This window comes from Pristiophorus japonicus, chromosome 11 (genome assembly GCF_044704955.1).
Source record: "Pristiophorus japonicus isolate sPriJap1 chromosome 11, sPriJap1.hap1, whole genome shotgun sequence".
Taxonomy (NCBI): domain Eukaryota; kingdom Metazoa; phylum Chordata; class Chondrichthyes; family Pristiophoridae; genus Pristiophorus; species Pristiophorus japonicus.
This window is the reverse complement of record NC_091987.1, coordinates 80,481,071-80,499,857: the sequence shown is the minus strand read 5'-3', so window position 1 is coordinate 80,499,857 and position 18,787 is coordinate 80,481,071. Positions and strand designations below refer to the sequence as shown.

General features: G+C 42.9%; 1 protein-coding gene across 1 annotated transcript in view; it reads right to left on the bottom strand.

Annotated features, from left to right (window-relative positions):
- Positions 1–18,787, bottom strand: part of cip2a (cellular inhibitor of PP2A) — an 85,010-nt gene that overhangs the window by 34,736 nt on the left and 31,487 nt on the right. Inside the window, exons 9-14 of the mRNA XM_070892984.1 lie at positions 17,899–17,974; positions 13,055–13,282; positions 9,147–9,306; positions 7,859–8,000; positions 5,357–5,456; positions 1,250–1,368 (exon numbers count right to left, since the gene is read on the bottom strand). Coding sequence (XP_070749085.1) covers positions 1,250–1,368; positions 5,357–5,456; positions 7,859–8,000; positions 9,147–9,306; positions 13,055–13,282; positions 17,899–17,974 — 825 coding nt within the window. The remainder of the gene's footprint in view (positions 1–1,249; positions 1,369–5,356; positions 5,457–7,858; positions 8,001–9,146; positions 9,307–13,054; positions 13,283–17,898; positions 17,975–18,787) is intronic.

The following is an 18,787-nucleotide window of genomic DNA, read 5'->3' as shown; positions in this document are numbered from 1 at the left end:
CAGGTTAGGTGAGTGGGCAAATGCATGGCAGATGCAGTATAATGTGGATAAATGTGAGGTTATCCATTTTGGGGGCAAAAACACGAAGGCAGAATATTATCTGGATGGCGGCAGATTAGGAAAAGGGGAGGTGCAACGAGACCTGGGTGTCATGGCTCATCAGTCACTGAAAGTGGGCATGCAGGTACAGCAGGCGGTGAAGGCGGCAAATGGTATGTTGGCCTTCATAGCTAGGGAATTTGAATATAGGAGCAGGGAGGTCTTACTGCAGTTGTAAGGGCCTTAGTGAGGCCTCACCTGGAATATTGTGTACAGTTTTGGTCTCTTAATCCGAGGAAGGATGTTCTTGTTATTGAGGGAGTGCAGCGAAGGTTCACCAGACTGATTCCAGGGATGGCTGGACTGTTATATGAGGAGAGACTGGATCAACTGGGCCTTTATTCATTGGAGTTTAGAAGGATGAGAGGGGATCTCATATAAACGTATAAGATTCTGACGGGATTGGACAGGTTAGATGCAGGAAGAATGTTCCCGATGTTGGGGAAGTCCAGAACCAGGGGACATAGTCTTAGGATAAGGGGTAGGCCATTTAGGACTGAGATGAGGAGAAACTTCTTCACTCAGAGTTGTTAACCTATGGAATTCCCTGCCACAGAGAGTTGTTGATGCCAGTTCATTGGATATATTCAAGAGGGAGTTAGATATGGCCCTTACGGCTAAGGGGATCAAGGGGTATGGAGAGAAAGCAGGAAAGGGGTACTGAGGGAATGATCAGCCATGATCTTATTGAATGGCGGTGCAGGCTCGAAGGGCTGAATGGCCTATTCCTGCACCTATTTTCTATTTTTCTAATCGAACCAGTCTTGATGTTTTCTGGTAGAGTAACCAAAAGTCTCTTCACAGGTGCTAATTATGGTGGACTTGAGGGCAGACCATGCACTATGGGCACTCTGCGGCTCCAGTTCATTGGAGGTCATCAAGCTGTCTGTGAGGCATTGGCTGAGTAGGGCTTTCTTTGCCTGGTCTTTGAGTGCTTCTGCGTTGATCTTTTTGCGGCAGTATTTCTGTTGCCCCCGCCATTTTGAGGCTACGTTGATGGAGATACCAGAGCGGATTAGCCAGTGGACAGATCGTCAACATATAAGCATGATAAGTACATCATTCCTCTGTCCACTATTTTAGCTGAGCTGTTATTCTGCACAATGCAATTAATAACAGAAAAAGCAAACAAGTCACTTTTAACACTTACATTATAGCTGGAAAATCAGGCAAAGGTGCCGCCTCAAACAGAATCTTTAATGAAAACATTACATGTTCTCTGTGTTCCGATGTCAAAGCAAATGACAAAGGTGAAGTGAGTCGATGGTCCTAGGGGAAATATTAAAAATCTGTAAAAAAACAATAAACCCAGTACTTTGCAACATAATTTAATTGTATATATTTTAATTCATCCTTTCCCTCCAGAAGGGAGCCAGAGAAGGAGATGGCGGAGATTCAAGATGATGAAAACTAAACATAATAGACAATTTATGCAGACTTTCTTTCCAAAGTGATCAACATGTGAAATAGGTTACCGCAGCAGATTTCTGGGACGAGAGGGCTATCCTATGAGGATAGATTGAGTAGAATGGGCCTATATTATCTGGAGTTTAAAACATAAAAAAATAGGAGCAGGAGTAGACCATCTGGCCCCTGTGCCTGCTCCGCCATTTAATGATCATAGCTGATCTGATCATGGACTCAGCTCCACTTCCCTGCCCGCACCCCATAACCCTTTATTCCCTTATCGCTCAAAAATCTGTCTATCTCCACCTTAAATATATTCAATGACACAGCCTCCACAGCTCTCGGGGGCAGAGAATTGCATAGATTTACAACCCTCAGAGAAGAAATTTCTCCTCATCTCAGTTTTAAACGGGCGGCCCCTTAATCTGAGACTATGTTCCCTAGTTTTAGTTTCCCCTATGACTGGAAATATCCTCTCTGCATCCACCTTGTCTAGCCCCCTCATTATCGTATATGTTTCAGTAAGATCACCTCATTCTTCTGAACTCCAGTGAGTATAGGCCCATCCCACTCAACCTATCTTCATAAGTCAATCCCCTCATCTCCAGAATCAACCGAGTGAACCTTCGCTCAACAGCATCCAATGCAAGTATATCCTTCCTTAAATACGGAGACCAAAACTGTATGCAGTACTCTAGGTGTGGCCTCACCAATACCTTGTACAGTTGTAGCAGGATTTCTCTGCTCTTATACTCTATATCCCTTGCAATAAAAGGCCAACATTCCATTTGCTTTCTTGATTATTTGCTGTACCTGCATACTAACTTTGTGTTTCAGTCCCTCTGTACTGCAGCACTTTGCAATTTTTCTCCATTTAAATTATAATTTGCTTTTCTATTTTTCCTGCCAAAGTGGATAACCTCACATTTTCCCACATTATTCTCCATCTGCCAAATTTTTGCCCATTCATTTAGCCTGTCTATATTCCTTTGCAGATTTTTTGTGTCCTCACAATTTGTTAGAAGAAGGAGGTGATCTCATTGAAACATAAAAGATTCTTAGAGGGCTTGACAAGATAGATGCAGAGAGGCTGTTTCCTCTGGCTGGAGAGTCTAGAACTCGGGGTCATAGTCTCAGGATAAAGGGTCGGTCATTTAGGACTGAGATGAGAAGAAATTTCTTCACTCAGAGGGTTGTAAATCTTTGGAATTCTCTACCCAGAGGGCTATGGATGCTCAGTCAATTAGTATATAGAAATATAGAAAATAGGTGCAGGAGTAGGCCATTCAGCCCTTCGAGCCTGCACTGCCATTCAATGAGTTCATGGCTGAACATGCAACTCCAGTACCCCATTCCTGCTTTCTCGCCATACCCCTTGATCCCCCTAGTAGTGACTACATCTAACTCCTTTTTGAATATATTTAGTGAATTGGCCTCAACAACAACTCTCTGGGTGAAGAAGTTTCTCCTCATCTCGGTCCTAAATGGCTGACCCCTTATCCTTATCCTGTGACCCCTGGTTCTGGACATCCCCAACATTGGGAACATTCTTCCTGCAAGTAACCTGTCTAAACCCGTCAGAATTTTAAACGTTTCTATGAGATCCCCTCTCATTCTTCTGAACTCCAGTGAATACAAGCCCAGTTGATCCAGTCTTTCTTGATAGGTCAGTCCCACCATCCCGGGAATCAGTCTGGTGAACCTTCGCTGTACTCCCTCAATAGCAAGAATGTCCTTCCTCAAGTTAGGAGACCAAAACTGTACACAATACTCCAGGTGTGGCCTCACCAAGGCCCTGTACAACTGTAGTAACACCTCCCTGCCTCTGTACTCAAATTCCCTCGCTATGAAGGCCAACATGCCATTTGCTTTCTTAAGCGCCTGCTGTACCTGCATGCCAATCTTCAATGACTGATGTACCATGACACCCAGGTCTCGTTGCACCTCCCCTTTTCCTAATCGGTCACCATTCAGATAATAGTCTGTCTCTCTGTTTTTACCACCAAAGTGGATAACCTCACATTTATCCACATTATACTTCATCTGCCATGCATTTGCCCACTCACCTAACCTATCCAAGTCACTCTGCAGCCTCATAGCATCCTCCTCGCAGCTCACACTGCCACCCAACTTATTGTCATCCGCAAATTTGGAGATACTACATTTAATCCCCTCGTCTAAATCATTAATGTACAGTGTAAACAGCTGGGGCCCCAGCACAGAACCTTGCGGTACCCCACTAGTCACTGCCTGCCATTCTGAAAAGTCCCCATTTACTCCTACTCTTTGCTTCCTGTCTGACAACCAGTTCTCAATCCCATGTGCTTTAACTTTACACATTAATCTCTTGTGTGGGACCTTGTCGAAAGCCTTCTGAAAGTCCAAATACACCACATCAACTGGTTCGCCCTTGTCCACTCTACTGGAAACATCCTCAAAAAATTCCAGAAGATTTGTCAAGCATGATTTCACAAATCCATGCTGACTTGGACCTATCATGTCACCTCTTTCCAAATGCGCTGCTATGACATCCTTAATAATTGATTCCATCATTTTACCCACGATTGATGTCAGGCTGACCGGTCTATAGTTCCCTGTTTTCTCTCTCCCTCCTTTTTTAAAAAGTGGGGTTACATTGGCTACCCTCCACTCCATAGGAACTGATCCAGAGTCTATGGAATGTTGGAAAATGACTGTCAATGCATCCGCTATTTCCAAGGCCACCTCCTTAAGTACTCTGGGATGCAGACCATCAGGCCCTGGGGATTTATCGGCCTTCAATCCCATCAATTTCCCCAACACAATTTCCCGACTAATAAGGATTTCCCTCAGTTCCTCCTTCTTACTAAACCCTCTGGCCCCTTTTATATCCGGTTTGTGTCCTCCTTAGTGAATACCGAACCAAAGTACTTGTTCAATTGGTCTGCCATTTCTTTGTTCCCCGTTATGACTTCCCCTGATTCTGACTGCAGGGAACCTACGTTTGTCTTTACTAACCTTTTACTCTTTACATATCTATATTCAAGACTGAGATCGATAGATTTTGGGCAGTGAAGGGAATCAAGGGATATGGTGATAGGGCAGGAAAGTGAGTTGAGGTCAAAGTTCAGCCATGATCTTATTGAATGATTGAGCAGGCTCACAGGGCTATAGGGCTAGCCTGCTCCTATTTCTTATGTTCGCACACCCACTAAACGTGCCAGAAAGAGTTAGGGCTTGTCCATTAAAATACAAGTGAATTTTTAATAGCATAAGTCTTAATTACTGCCAAACCACCTCTCTGGCCCTGAATATTTACTTTTACAAAAGTGTGGAGTCTCATTCCTGCAGATTTTAATTATTGTTGGTGATTTTTTAAAAAATTATTTAATAAAAAACTTTTTCTTGCCTCTTCATCCCATCTTGCTTTCTGTCTGTTTATTTTGCTTCATGTACATGATTTTACTTTGAATTAAATATTATAACTTACACTTCCTGGTTTAGACTCGACGCTGACTGGTTAAGGAGATATGCTGATGCTTTCCCCATTCACACTGGTCACAATCCTCTGTAGAGGACACTGCACTGTATCGGACTACCGATGGTCGTAAGCTGCTTCACAAAAGCCCACAAACAAGTGTGTGGGCAGTTGTAAGCACAATGAACGGCAAGCACTGTTCGTTCTCCGCTGACTACAAAATCCAGGCCAATATCTTTTCCCCGTGCTACCTAATCTCAACATTTTTCTACACAGCTCAAGAATCAACATGTTAAAAGCAATACCTTATTTTTATTTCTAGTTTTGGTTAATAAAGTAATAGGAAAAAGACATCTCAAAAAAGTTGGTTTCAAAACCAGTTGTAAATTTTACCTGCAAAATCTTATAAAAGCTTGCTTCCATGTTTGGCACCAACTGTTTGAGTCTGTTCATAAGGCTAAGAGTCTTCAAGACAATATCTGCACCTATTTTACTGTCAACATGCAACATGAGGAGATAAAACACAAGTTTAGAAAGGTGCCAATTACAAGCTAATTTTAGACTTGATGCTTATTATAATTTGGCCTCTCCTTGATAAGCATTATCAGCCCTCCATGAAGCAATTTAGAAAGAATCTAGAAATTTGAGCTTCACAAATGCAATTCCCCTACCTATAACAAAATGAAACTCGTCAGCAGCAGTTCACATCTCTATCAGCTTAAAAGAAAGCATGCATATTGAGCAACAACCCTCTTACTACAGAAGCATTAGCAGATAACATAAGAATACGTTTAATAGTTCTAGCAATTTATTTTTAGAACTTAATTATCTAACAACTTCCATTGCATAAAATAATACAGCACAGAAGGAAGCCATTCGGCCCACCATGCCCGTGCCAGATCTTTGGTAGAGCTATCCAATTAATCCGACTCCCCTGCTCTTTTCCCATAGCCCTGTAAATTTTTCCCCTTCAAGTATATATCCAATCCTCTTTTGAATGTTACTATTGAATCTGCTTCTACCACCTTTTTTAGGCAGTGCATTCCAGATCACAACAACTTGCTGTGTAAAAATATGTTTCTGAATTTTGCCTCTAGTTCTTCTGCAAATCACTTTAAATCTGTGTCCTCTAGTTATCAACCCTTCTGCCACTGGAAACAGTTTCTCCTTATTTATTCTATTAAAATAATTCCTGACTTTGAATATCTCTTAACTCTCCTCTGGGCCATCTCTGCTCTAGGGAGAACATTTACATAGCACTTAAGTAAAAAAAAGTATCCCAAAGGTGCTTCATAGAATAAACTCAGGGAAAATGGATGGTGAGTTAGAGAAACAAATATAAAGAGTGAAGACCAAAAGCTTGGCTGAAGACATGGTTTTGAAGAAGCTTTTAAAAGAAGTGAGGAGGAAGAAGGTTTAGGCAGGGAATTCCAAATATTAGGAACCAGGTAGCTGAAGGCCATCAATGATGAAATGGGTTCTGTGGATTTGTGGGCAGGAGGGGGATATAAGAGTGGCCAGAACAAGTGCAATACTGTTTTAATGGGAAATATAGGGTTGGAAAAGTTTGTGGAGATAGAGTGTGGTAAAGTCATGAGGCAATGCAGTGAGGATGAGGATTTTACATTTAACCACTGCACTCTCTTCCATTTACATACATATCATTCCCACTTACATGGGTGGTGTTTTTGGACTGATACAGGAGACATGGACAGCAGTGTAGGAAATGGTGCGTCTATCCTCCCAGTGGATGGCGGGGGCAGCGTTGGTGGTACTTCTCCAGCGCTTTGAGATGTCTGGTGTATATGGTCCACATCTCAGCCATACAAGAGGGCAGGTTTCACTGTTGCCCTGTAGACCATAAGCTTGGTGCCAGATTTGAGATCCTGGTCTCCAAACACTCTCTTCCTCAGGCGACTGAAGGTTGTGCTGGCACACTGGAGGCAATGTTGGACCTCTTCATCGATGTCTGCCTTTGCTGATAGTAGGCTCCCAAGGACTGGGATGGGGGGGGAGGGGGGGTGCAGTGCTGTGTGGCGGGGTCAGGTTGGTAGAGGACCTTTGTCTTATGGATGTTACCAACATCAATGTTCTCGCTCAGGCCAACATCCAAGCACTGACCATGCTCGACCGGCTCCATTGGGCGGGCCACATCGTCTGCATGCCCGGCACAAGACTCCCTGAGCATGCGCTCTACTCGGAACTCCTACATGGCAAACGAGCTCCAGATGGGTAGAGGAAACATTTCAAGGACAACCTCAAAGCCTCCTTGATAAAGTGCAACATCCCCACCGGCGCCTGGGAATCCCTGGCCCAAGACCACCCAAAGAGGAGGAAGAGCATTTGAAAGGGCGCTGAGCACTTGTCGCCGAGAGCATGCAGAAATCAAGCACAGACAGCGGAAGGAACGTGCTGCAAACCAGCCTCCCCACCTACCCTTTCCTTCAACCACTGTCCGCCCCACCCGAGAGAGACTATAATTCCCGCATTGGACTGTACAACCACTTGAGAACTCACTTTCAGAGTGGAAGCAAGTCTTTCTCGATTTCGAAAGACTGCCTATGATGATGATGATGTAGAAAATGGAATATCTTTCCACTTTGTATCAGAATCAAGCACTCCTGTGATCATCAGGCCTCACTCCAATCACTTCTGCAAATTTGCTCAATTAGTGCCAGTTAGTGAAGCTCTGATCAATTATGACATGAACCCATAGCAACTGTACATCAGATAGACTGCCCAAAACAATTTCTCAGTAAAGTGGTGATTATCTCAGCATTAGGTCATTGAAGAACTTGTTCCTCAAGTATTTATTCAAAAAAATAATTTCCATTTCATATTTTTAAAATTTTGCCTTATTTTTCTTTAACTTTGCACGACAATTCCATAGCTTACCATAGCTCCACATCTGCTATATTGCTCCTGTAGCCAATTTCCATCCTATTATATGTGAACTGATATTCCAGAATTGAGACACAGTTTCTGGCAGTGAGAACCTTAGCAACCTGCGACTTCATTGTATCATCTCCACAAAGCAGTAAGATAAAGTTAAGGAAAAAGACAAAGCTTTTGTTCATGTCCTCTTTCATCAGCATCACATTCTCCAATCTTAATAGCCTGAGATTGGTTCTCATGCCATTAGGTTGTCCTATAGTCAGGTAAAAATATGGAATTGTAAGGACCTAAAAATATTGCCAATTCTTAGTATTTATCCAAATTATACCATAGTTTTAGCGCCAGGGAATGATGTTGTCACTCAACCTCAAACTAAACTTGATTACTCTCCACACAAGGTGCTTCACCAGCTCTTAGCGAAGTGCTAGAAGGAACAGCTTGATGACATGGACAACTGATTATTAAGTTTGACTGTTATTCCAAGTCAAAGGGAGTCACAATAACACAACATAACTGCTACAAAGGAGTCAAAAAAACAATGAATTTGTGGTTGGAGGCTTCCCGCGGGAAAATGCCTTCGATCCGCAAATAAAATGCCCGCGTACCTGGTGGTCTGGAGACTTGCTATCCTGGGCCTCTCCACGGGTAGAGGCCCAGAGAGGCCCATGTAGTTCACAAGTACCCCCATGGATCACGTGGGCCAGCCCAACCAATAAAAGAAGGGAATCCCCATTCATGGTTATGGGGATTTCATATGTACGGAACCCCCATAAACATGAATGGAAAAAGCCCAAAAAATACATCTACACTTCAAATAAATAAAAACATATTTAAAATGAAAGTAGCATTTAATTAAATATTTAAAACAAAAATTTAACTTTTTGAAAAATAAATGTACATGTTTTAACGGGGCTAAAAATAAACTTACTTTATGACACAGGATTTTTAATGTATACATGATTGATAAAATATTGTTAGGCTTTTTTAAACTCTGGTAAAAGCAGGCCATACACATGCTTTTAACAGGGGTAAGAATTTCAGATATTCGCAGGGCAGAAGTTGGGCAAATAGCTCAACTCTCCGCCCGCGGATGCCCTTTTCCCGGGATGCGTTGGATCCGTCAACAGTTTGAACTATAATATAAATTCAATTAACAAGGGAAAATTTCAATTACCAGAAATGAATATAACAAATGATTAGAAATAGTTTGGAATTTTAAATTCCCCCACTACTTGTATTTATTTAACTGCTTATACTTTAGACAGCTGTATTTAATCAAAAAGGATATCTAATAGGACATCAAGAGCCTTTGCAATTCGATCATATTTCTTTTTCACCAGTGTGTCCTCTTGAGCATGGTCTGGAGTCTGTAACTGCTCCAAGATAACTGGAAAAAGCAGCTCCATAAATGGCTCAACTGTAGTCCAAAGGGTACAGTCTATTGTTTCCTGGACAGTGTTACAGAAAATAAGGTTTAGTCACAGAATAAAACCAAGTCTGGGATAAATTATTTTATTACATTTCTCATTATCCCAGGATCATTCTGGAAGACATAGATAATCCCTGGTTTATTTTCTCCACTACCAACCGTCTCCTTAAATCCCTCGCCCCTACCCCCTCCAGCCTCACCTCCAACAAGTGCAAGGAGCTCACTAAGATTGAAGCCATTTGTTTAACTGCATCTGTTGCATCTTCTCTTCCCCATCAAGTCAAATTTGCCAAAAAAGTTAAAGAATAAAAAGTATGAGTGGATGAGCAGAATTAAAGTGTTGAAATTAGAATTAAATTGAATTTAAGTAATTATTTTACTAGTTTAGGATTATTACAGTAATAAAGGCATTCAATATTTAACAGCATTATTTTATTACATTAGCATTCGTTTCATCATTAAAGTATGCAAGCTGAAAATATAAACAATCATCTTGTCCAGTGAAACATTTTGTTTCTTATTGCTGCTGACAGCGCAAGAGTTTTTAAAAAAAATGTATACTATAGAATGATACAGCACAGAAGTAGGTCATTTGGCCCATTGTGGCTGTGCCGGCTCTCAAAGAACTATCCAATTCATCCCATTCTCTCACTCATCCCCATAGCCCTGCAATTTTTTTCCTTTTCTAGTATTCATTTCCCATTTTAAAGTTACTATTGAATCTGCTTCCACCACCTCTTTCAGGCAGTGCATTCCAGATCACAACTCAGAACAATTTCTTCTCCTCTCCCCAATAGTTCTCGAGATGGAGGGGGTGAGGCCATGGAGGGATTTGAACACAATTTTTAATTTGAGGTGTTGGTGGACAAGCACAGGGGTAATGGGACTAGAGGCAAGTTAGGATATGTGCAGCAGAGTCTATAGCAGTTATGGGATCTTGCTGGACGATATATACGCTGGGTGTGATACAGATCAGTAAAGGGATAGTGCTGCTCGGTCAGAATCTACTTTCTACAGGCTTATTCTAATTTTTTTAGCCAAATGTTCTTCCTCCCCCCACTTCAATTCCAGCTACAACATTTGAACAGTCAATACTGAGTTAAGTTCAGCAGTTACTTAGACCATTAAAAGAACTAGAAATGATCTGAGGTCTGACACATAGACACAATGACCAACGTCTACACTGCTGACTAACAGAGATAGGGGATTTCTCAGAATTATTTTTGTCAAGTTAACGCTGATTTCACAAGAGCTGTTTGGAAAATTATTTGGGGAAAGTAAAAGCACCCAGCAACTAGTTTCATGATTACAAGTCAAAACCCACTAACAATAATTTTTCTCTGAAATTACTCCTGTTCCCCGGCATAACTCCAGCAGGAGGTGGAAAATCGGGCAGGATGCCATTCAGTCAGCTTCTTGTCAACCAGGATTTGTTTTGTCAGAAATTACAATGGATGTTCAATATGATCCCCAAGGTACGGATGGGTGCATTGAAATTATAACAGAAACCTGCATTTATAGAGCACCTTTAACGTAGTAAAACGTCCTAAGGCGCTTCACCGGAACGTCACCTGACAAAATGGGGTGCCACATAAGATATTAGAACAGGTGACTAAAAGCTTGGTCAAAGACAATATTTATCTCTCAACCAACATCACTAAAAACAGATTATCTTGTCATAATCTCATTGATGTTTTTGGGACTTTGCTGAGCACAATTTGGCTGTCATGTTTCCTACATTACAAGAGTGACTGCACTTCAATCTTATTGGCTGTAAAGCACTGGGACTTCCTGAGGTCGTGAAAGGCGTTATATAAATGCAAGTCTTGCAGCACTGAACTTTTTTTCCTTGGGACCAGATTGAAGACATGAGCAATATCAGTCAATCAACAACCCACACATATTTTGTTTCCTTGCTAGCAGGACGCAATGGAATTAATAGATATTTTCCAAACATTAGACATGCTTCGTAACAACGGAAAATTTCATACAATAATCCAGAAAAATGGGAAGTGGATGGGAAACACGATGTGCACATGCCTACATTTAAAAAGGGATGACTAAAGTGTGACTCTTCAAAACTACACGCATACTTGAAAGTCTGTGCCGTAAATTTCTAGGATTCTCATCATCATAGGCAGTCCCTCAGAATCGAGGAAGACTTGCTTCCACTCTTAAAATGAGTCCTTAGGTGCCTGAACAGTCCAATACGAGAACCACAATCCCCGTCACAGGTGGGACAGATAGTCGTTGAGAGAAAGGGTGGGTGGAACAGGTTTGCCACACGCTCTTTCCGCTTTCTGCGCTTGGTTTCTGCATGCTCTTGGCATTGAGACTCGAGGTGCTCAGTGCCCTCCCGGATGCACTTCCTCCACTTAGGGCGGTCTTTGGCCAGGATCTCCCAGGTGTCAGTGGGGATGTTGCATTTTATCAGGGAGGCTTTGAGGGTGTCCTCGTAACATTTCCGCTGCCTACCTTTGGCTTGTTTGCCATGAAGGAGTTCCGAGTAGAGCGCTTGCTTTGGGAGTCTCGGATCTGGCATGCGGACAAGGTGGCCTGCCCAGCGGAGCTGATCAAGTGTGGTCAGTGCTTCAATGTTGAGGATGTTGGCCTGGTCGAGGACGCTAATGTTGGTGCGTCTGTCCTCCCAGGGGATTTGTAGTATCTTGCAGAGACATCGTTGTTGGTATTTCTCCAGCGACTTGAGGTGTCTCCTGTACATGGTCCATGTCTCTGAGCCATACAGGAGGGCGGGTATTACTACACCCTGTAGACCATGAGCTTGGTGACAGATTTGAGGACCTGGTCTTCGAACACTCTTCCTCAGGCGGCCGAAGGCTGCACTGGAGGCGCTGTTGAAGCTCGTCGTCAATGTCCGCTCTTGTTGATAAGAGGCTCCTGAGGTATGGGAAATGGTCCACATTGTCCAGGGCCGCGCCGTGGATCTTGATGACTGGGGGGCAGTGCTGTGCGGCGAGGACAGGCTGGTGGAGGACCTTTGTCTTATGGATGTTTAGCATAAGGCCCTTGTTTTCGTATGCCTCAGTAAATACGTCGACTATGTCCTGGAGTTCAGCCTCCGTATGTGCGCAGACGCAGGCGTCATCAATGTACTGTAGCTCCACGGCAGAGGTTGGGGTGGTCTTGGACCTGGCCTGGAGATGGCGAAGGCTGAACAGGTTCCCACTGGCTCTGTAGTTTAGTTCCACTCCAGCGGGGAGCTTGTTGACTGTGAGGTGAAGAATTGCAGCGAGGAAGGTTGAGAAGAGGGTTAGGGCAATGGAGCAGCCCTGTTTGATCCCAGTCCTATGATAACGGCAACAGCACTAGCCTCATGCTATCAACACTGATAATTCACTAGCTCAGCGTCAAATGGGCTCATTTAACTAGCCAGACACTGTTTACAGCAGATTTAGAGGTCCATATGTCAAAGTAAAGTTGGATGTTTGTTCTTGTTTTCCTCTCCCCCTACAGTTTACTTTTAAACGTTAGGAAAGAATGCTTGTTGAACTTTCCTAATCTACTCTGTTGTAACTTGTTGGAAGTATAGATTTGGTCCAGTACTGAAGTGGGGCCTTATAATGTGTGATTGCTAAACTTTATTCTGCAGAACTACAACTTCTAGACAGAGTGCATGCCTAAGTCACACTGCTCTAACTGGCCAATACAGCTAAAGGTGTGATATTTTACAGGCATCTTAAATGCATTTAAATAGCTCTTCCTTCCCCCTTCAATTATTCATTTTGGAGTACTGAAAAACTGTGTACCTCAAACAGCTCCTTTAGAAGAACCAAAGCCAGCAATGAACACCTCTCGGGGTTCTCTAGTGGTTGGCTTGACCAGTGGATAAGAGTAACAATTGGCTCTGAAGGTTTAACTTGTGATTTGAGCCTAGCTGCTGTAACTCGTTGCTCAGAGGAAGTTCCAAACATGGCATGACACAATATTCTCCTGAGATTGCTCACTGAACAGAAAGCAACAAGTAATTCAAGAATCTGTGGGGGAGAAAAACATAAATTTTAATACAGGCTTGAATCATGAGATAATGATTTAGTGTAGTGCCAGTCTAACTTTAGCCTCCATTTTTCTGTATCCATCAGTACACTATTAGAAAAACAACTTGTATTTATATAGCGCCTTTAACGTAGTAAAACATCCCAAGGCACTTCACAGGATTATAACAAGACGAAACAAATAAATCTGACACCGAGCCACATAAGAGATTATGGCAGATTACCAAAACCTTGGTCAAAGAGGTAGGTTTTAAGGAGTGTCTTCTTAAGAGATAGAGAGGCGGTGCGGTTTAGGGAGGAAGTTCCAGAGCTTGTGGCCTACCTAGGAGCTGAAGGCACGGCCAACAACAGTTATAATCAGGAGGGTAAAATTTGAGGAGCTTAGACATCTTGGGAGATTGAGGCTGAAGGAGATTGCAGATATAGGGAGGGGTGAGGTCATGGAGGGATTTGTAAACAAGGATGAGAATTTTGAAATTGAGGCATTGCTTAACCAGGAGCCAGGGGCAATGGATGAGTGGGACTTGGTGCGAGTTAGGACACAGACTGTCGAATTTTGGATGATCTCAAGTTTACATAGGGTAGAATGTGGGAGGAGTGCTTTGGAGTAGTCAAGTCTAGAGAGTTAACAAAGGCATGGATGAGGGTTTCAGCAGCAAATAAACTGAGGCAGGGCGGTGATGGGCAATATTACGGAGGTGTAAACAGGTGGTTTTAGTTATGTCGTGGATGTGGCGGGAAGCTAATTTCAGCGTCAAGTATGACACCTAAGTTGCGAACAGTCTGGTTCAGCCTCAGACAGATGCTAGGGAGATGAATGGAGTCGGTGGCTAGGGAACGCAGTTTGTGGTGGGGACCAAAGACAATGGCTTCGGTCCTCCCAATATTTAATTGGAGAAAATTTCTGATCATCCAGTACTGCATGTTAGACAAGCAGTCTGACAATTTAGAGACCATGGAGGGGTCGAGGGAAGTGGTGGTGAGGTAGAGCTGGGTGTCGTCAACGTACATCTGGAAACTGACGGCATGTTTTCAGATGATGTCGCCAAGGGGCAACATATAGATGAAAAATAGGAGGGGGCCAAGGATAGATCCTTGGGGGACACCAGAGGTAACGATGTGGGAGTGGGAAGAGAAGCCATTGCAAGTGATTTTCTGGCAATGATTGGATAGATAAGAGTGGAACCAGTGCAGTCCCACCCAGGTGGACGGTGGTAGAGAGATATTGGAGGAGAATGGAGTGGTCAACTGTGTCAAAGGCTGCAGACAAGTTAAGAAAGACAAGGAGGGATAGTTTAACTTTGTCACAGTCACAGTCACAAAGGTACTGTGGCAGGAGCTGAAACCAGATCGAAGGGATTCAAATATGGAGTTATGGGAAAGCTGGGCACAGATTTGGGAGGTGACAACACGTTCAAGGACTTGAGAAGAAAGGGAGGTTGGAGTTGGGGCAGTAGCATGCAGGCACAGTGGGGTTCAGGGTTGTTTTTATTTTGAGGAGAGGGGTGGTGACGGCAGATCACTGAAGACCATCAAACGGTTTATGGCTGCCTTCCATTACAGCTGTGCTTCAAGTTTTAAATTTGATTGATTATAGCAGAAAATGGTCAATATTTTCTCTACTACACCTTCTGTTAATGCTGTTACTTGGGCCTGCAGCTTACTGAAATATCAAATTGGTTCCACTCATACTAAAACAAGTAAAAGGAATTGTTTCACTCCATTTGTTGTAAGTTCTGAATATAAAAGAGATGCAAGAGAGAAGTTTCATCAAAATCTTTTAAATATCAGGTTCAAGAGATAAACCCTCCACTAGGGGTTCAATTTTCCCCAGTGATTTGCGCCATTTTTTGGGCATGCGCTGCTTTTTTTGGCCCAAGTTTAAAAAATACAAGTTTCCTCAATCAATGTGCGCCAGCATAATTTAGTTAGGATTTTTTATTTTTTATTTTGTGAGTCATAGGGGGCATAACCTGCCACCCACACCAATTCTGGCCATTTAGACAAGTTCGGCCAGCTCCGATTTACTCCAATTCTTCTTAGGCCGGTGTATGTAGCCTCAGTAGAAAAACCTTCTGGTGAGTTAAGAAAATCGGCGCAGGTAAGTTAATCAGTGCAGCAGATGCCCAAACAGCAGCAGTAGGATAGGCAAGAGAGGGTGGGGGTGGGGGGGGAGCCTTTCAGGCATAGTTACGAGCGGGGACCAGGAGGGAAGAGGCCGTTCGGCCAGGGATAGGTGCGGGGATCGGCACTGGGAAGCCATTTGGCCAGGGATAGGTGCAGGGACCGTGAGGCCATTCGGCCTGGGATAGGAGTGGGGATTGGCATCGGGAGGCCATTCAGCCAGGAATAGGTGCGGGGACCAGGAGACCATTCGGCCGGGGTAGGAGCAGGGACTGGGAAGGGGACTTTAATAATTTAATGGGGATAAGTTGCTGCAATGTTTAATGTGCTTGGTAAATTGCTGCAATGTGTAATGCGCTTGTGCAGGTTGCTGTGAGCTGGATGTTTCACTTTCCAGCCTCAGCCTGCATTGTATCCCTGGTTACCATGGCAACCCAATCTTTTTGGCGCAGATCTTGGGCTCCACCCCCCAAAACTAAACAGGCTAGGCGCTGCCAAAATGAAGAATTCAAATGGGGACACTTGGATGATTTTTTTTATTGGCGTACTTGGGCCCCCAAAAAACGGACATAACCCTTCAAGTACACCAAAAAACAGCTTTGGGGAAAATTGAGCCCTAGGTTTATTGCTGAAATTTGGAACTTGCTTCCCAAAAGGCTACGGATGTTGGATTATTAAAAATTTTCAAGACTGAAATCGATACATTTTTGTTGGACAAGATATTAAGGGATATCAAGTAAAGAGTAACTGGAGTTTCGGTACGGATCAGCCATGATCTTTATAGAATGGAGGCCAGGCTTGAGGGGCTGAATGACCTGCATCTGTTCCTACCTCAGTGTAACAATATTTTTGAAATAAAAGAACACAATGAGAAAAATGCATAAAAATTAAAGCATGCTCATAAACCAACTTTTATAGACGGACAGGACACCCATTTTGAGCAACAATTCACCATAGCCGATTCAAAAATAACAGTAGTTCAGTTATGGTAGCGGTTGGTCACTTTGACCCCCTCTCCGAGTTTAATCGGCAAAATCCAGTGAAAGCTCACTGGCTTCTTCTGGGACAAAGGAAGCACTATGCCTGTCCTGCTGTTACAAATCACCTGTATCCAGGTTGCAAATTTCGACCTACAAATCCTGTACATAGTGGATCCTACCAAATGGTGTGACCTGGTGACGTTCTTGCCACCAGATGCAGGCTGAACTATGACAGGCAGCTCTTTTTCATAAAGTTACATAGAATACTTGGGTCCTTGCAGCAGCTGCCTGTCTTTTATCAGGACCTGATCAGAGTCTGGAATATGGCTGCCTCTGGCAGGAGCTCTTCAGTCAGAGGTAGCGGCCATTCTGATGGAGCCGCTGCTTCGAAATCCATATTTCCGCATGGTCGGATTTGGTGACACGTGGCTGAAAGAGAGGAAGGCCCTGGCTATGAAGGAAAGCAGAGTCAGGGACGCACTGAATGGTGGTGGAACAGGCTGGATTTCGCCAGGACTATTAGCAGCCAAGTGTACTGGCGCAACATCAAGCCTGCGGCCAACCAGGCGCAGAATATCACACTTGGTCCCGACTCCAAGTGTCCCGAGGAGGATCAAGGGTGTGGAGCAATTCCGTTGCGAGAAATTATCAGTATGAGGCCCTGAAACCGCCCTCAGAAACCTCTGTCTCATAACTTGAGCAGTCTCTCTAAAATTCCATCCATGTCATACCACACTTCATGGAGGGATTTTCTGTATAGACTACTCCTGACCACACTCCACTTCCTTGCTCCTGTCTACTGCCCGGGCATGTCCTGGTGTTCCATCCTGCCGTCAGACAAAAGTCCCCCAATGTAAAGCTCTCTCTGTGAGGATCCTTCCCTACACAACTGGGAATCTGGAGTAGAGAGTATTGCATATCACAATCAATGGTAGTGCAGAGGAAGTGGAGGATAAGAAATAACCTGGTTACAGAGAAATAGAAGATTGCTGAGGTAGTGTGGGAATGGCTATGAAGATTTGAAAGAGGTGATTGGGACCATGAAGTCAATCTATAGGAGCTACTGAAGCTTGGAAGAATTAAGGCAACAGAAGTGCAGATAAGAACACAGATTGCAGCATTCTGGATAGGCTGCAGATTGTGCAGGCTGGGTAGGAGAGCATTAGAGAAGTTGAACCTCGAGATGAAACACCTTCAGCATAACAGCACTACATGTAGAGAGAAAATCACAAGATGGAAAGGGAAAAAGTAAGATCATATACATTCCTTCCTTTGAGTAGGATAGAAAATGTCTTCAAGATTTGAGCAAGTTGTTCAGTTAAGTTATGTAAATTACACCATGCTGTAACAAGACTAATATGAGCAAAACCACTTTCAAAGATAATATTCCAGAGGACACTGCAACCCTAGACTTCAAAACTCTTGCTAAATTAAATAAAAATGAAACATTTATGGTTATATTTGTGATTTACCCAAGAATTAAATATCACATACCTTGGCTGCCGAATCAGAGTCCTTACCACTCAGAAGACCGAGTACTTGACACAGGCATGATTTAAAGTGTTCATACCTAAAATGAGAGAAAAAAGCTTGAACAGTCACTTTTTCAACATCCACCATTTCTTAAATTGTTGCTACCAACATGTACATCAAAAGTCTTCATAACTTCTCTTTTTTTTTATTGCTTTGAATTATGATGACAATACAATCACTAGGAGGTTTAACAAATTGAAATGTAGGAAAGCAGTAATTACAGGCACATACACCCAACAGAATAAACTTTTACTTATTTCATTGTAGATTTGAGCAAAGAGGGTCATGTTATTTTAGGAAGTAGTGAATCCCTCTTGTTCAAAGTTAATTTTATATTTAAATAGGAAAGTCTTGTCCTAACTTCAGCTATACCTCTTTTAGCTAGTAGGGCAATTAAGCAGGTGTTTGGTGTTGGTGCCACCTTCAAAGAACTTACATAGAGAAACCAAAATTCTCATCAATTTTTCAAAAAAAGCCTACCCAAACGACTACATTTATCACTTTTTAAAAAGAGTAAAGTATAGTTAGGGGAAATTCAAGTCTAAACTTCAGATCAGCATATCTAATTTTAGATTTCCAAAAGGAAAACCAAGTTTAGAAAGAAAGAATTTGCATTTATATAGCACCTTTCACAACCTCAGGACGATCAAAAGAATTTTACAGCCAATGATGTACCTCTGATGTGTAGTCGCTATTGTAATGCAGGAAACAAGGCATAAGAACATAAGAACATAAGAACATAAGAATTAGGAACAGGAGTAGGCCATCTAGCCCCTCGAGCCTGCTCCGCCATTCAAAAAGATCATGGCTAATCTAGCCGTGGACTCAGCTCCACTTACCCGCCCGTTCC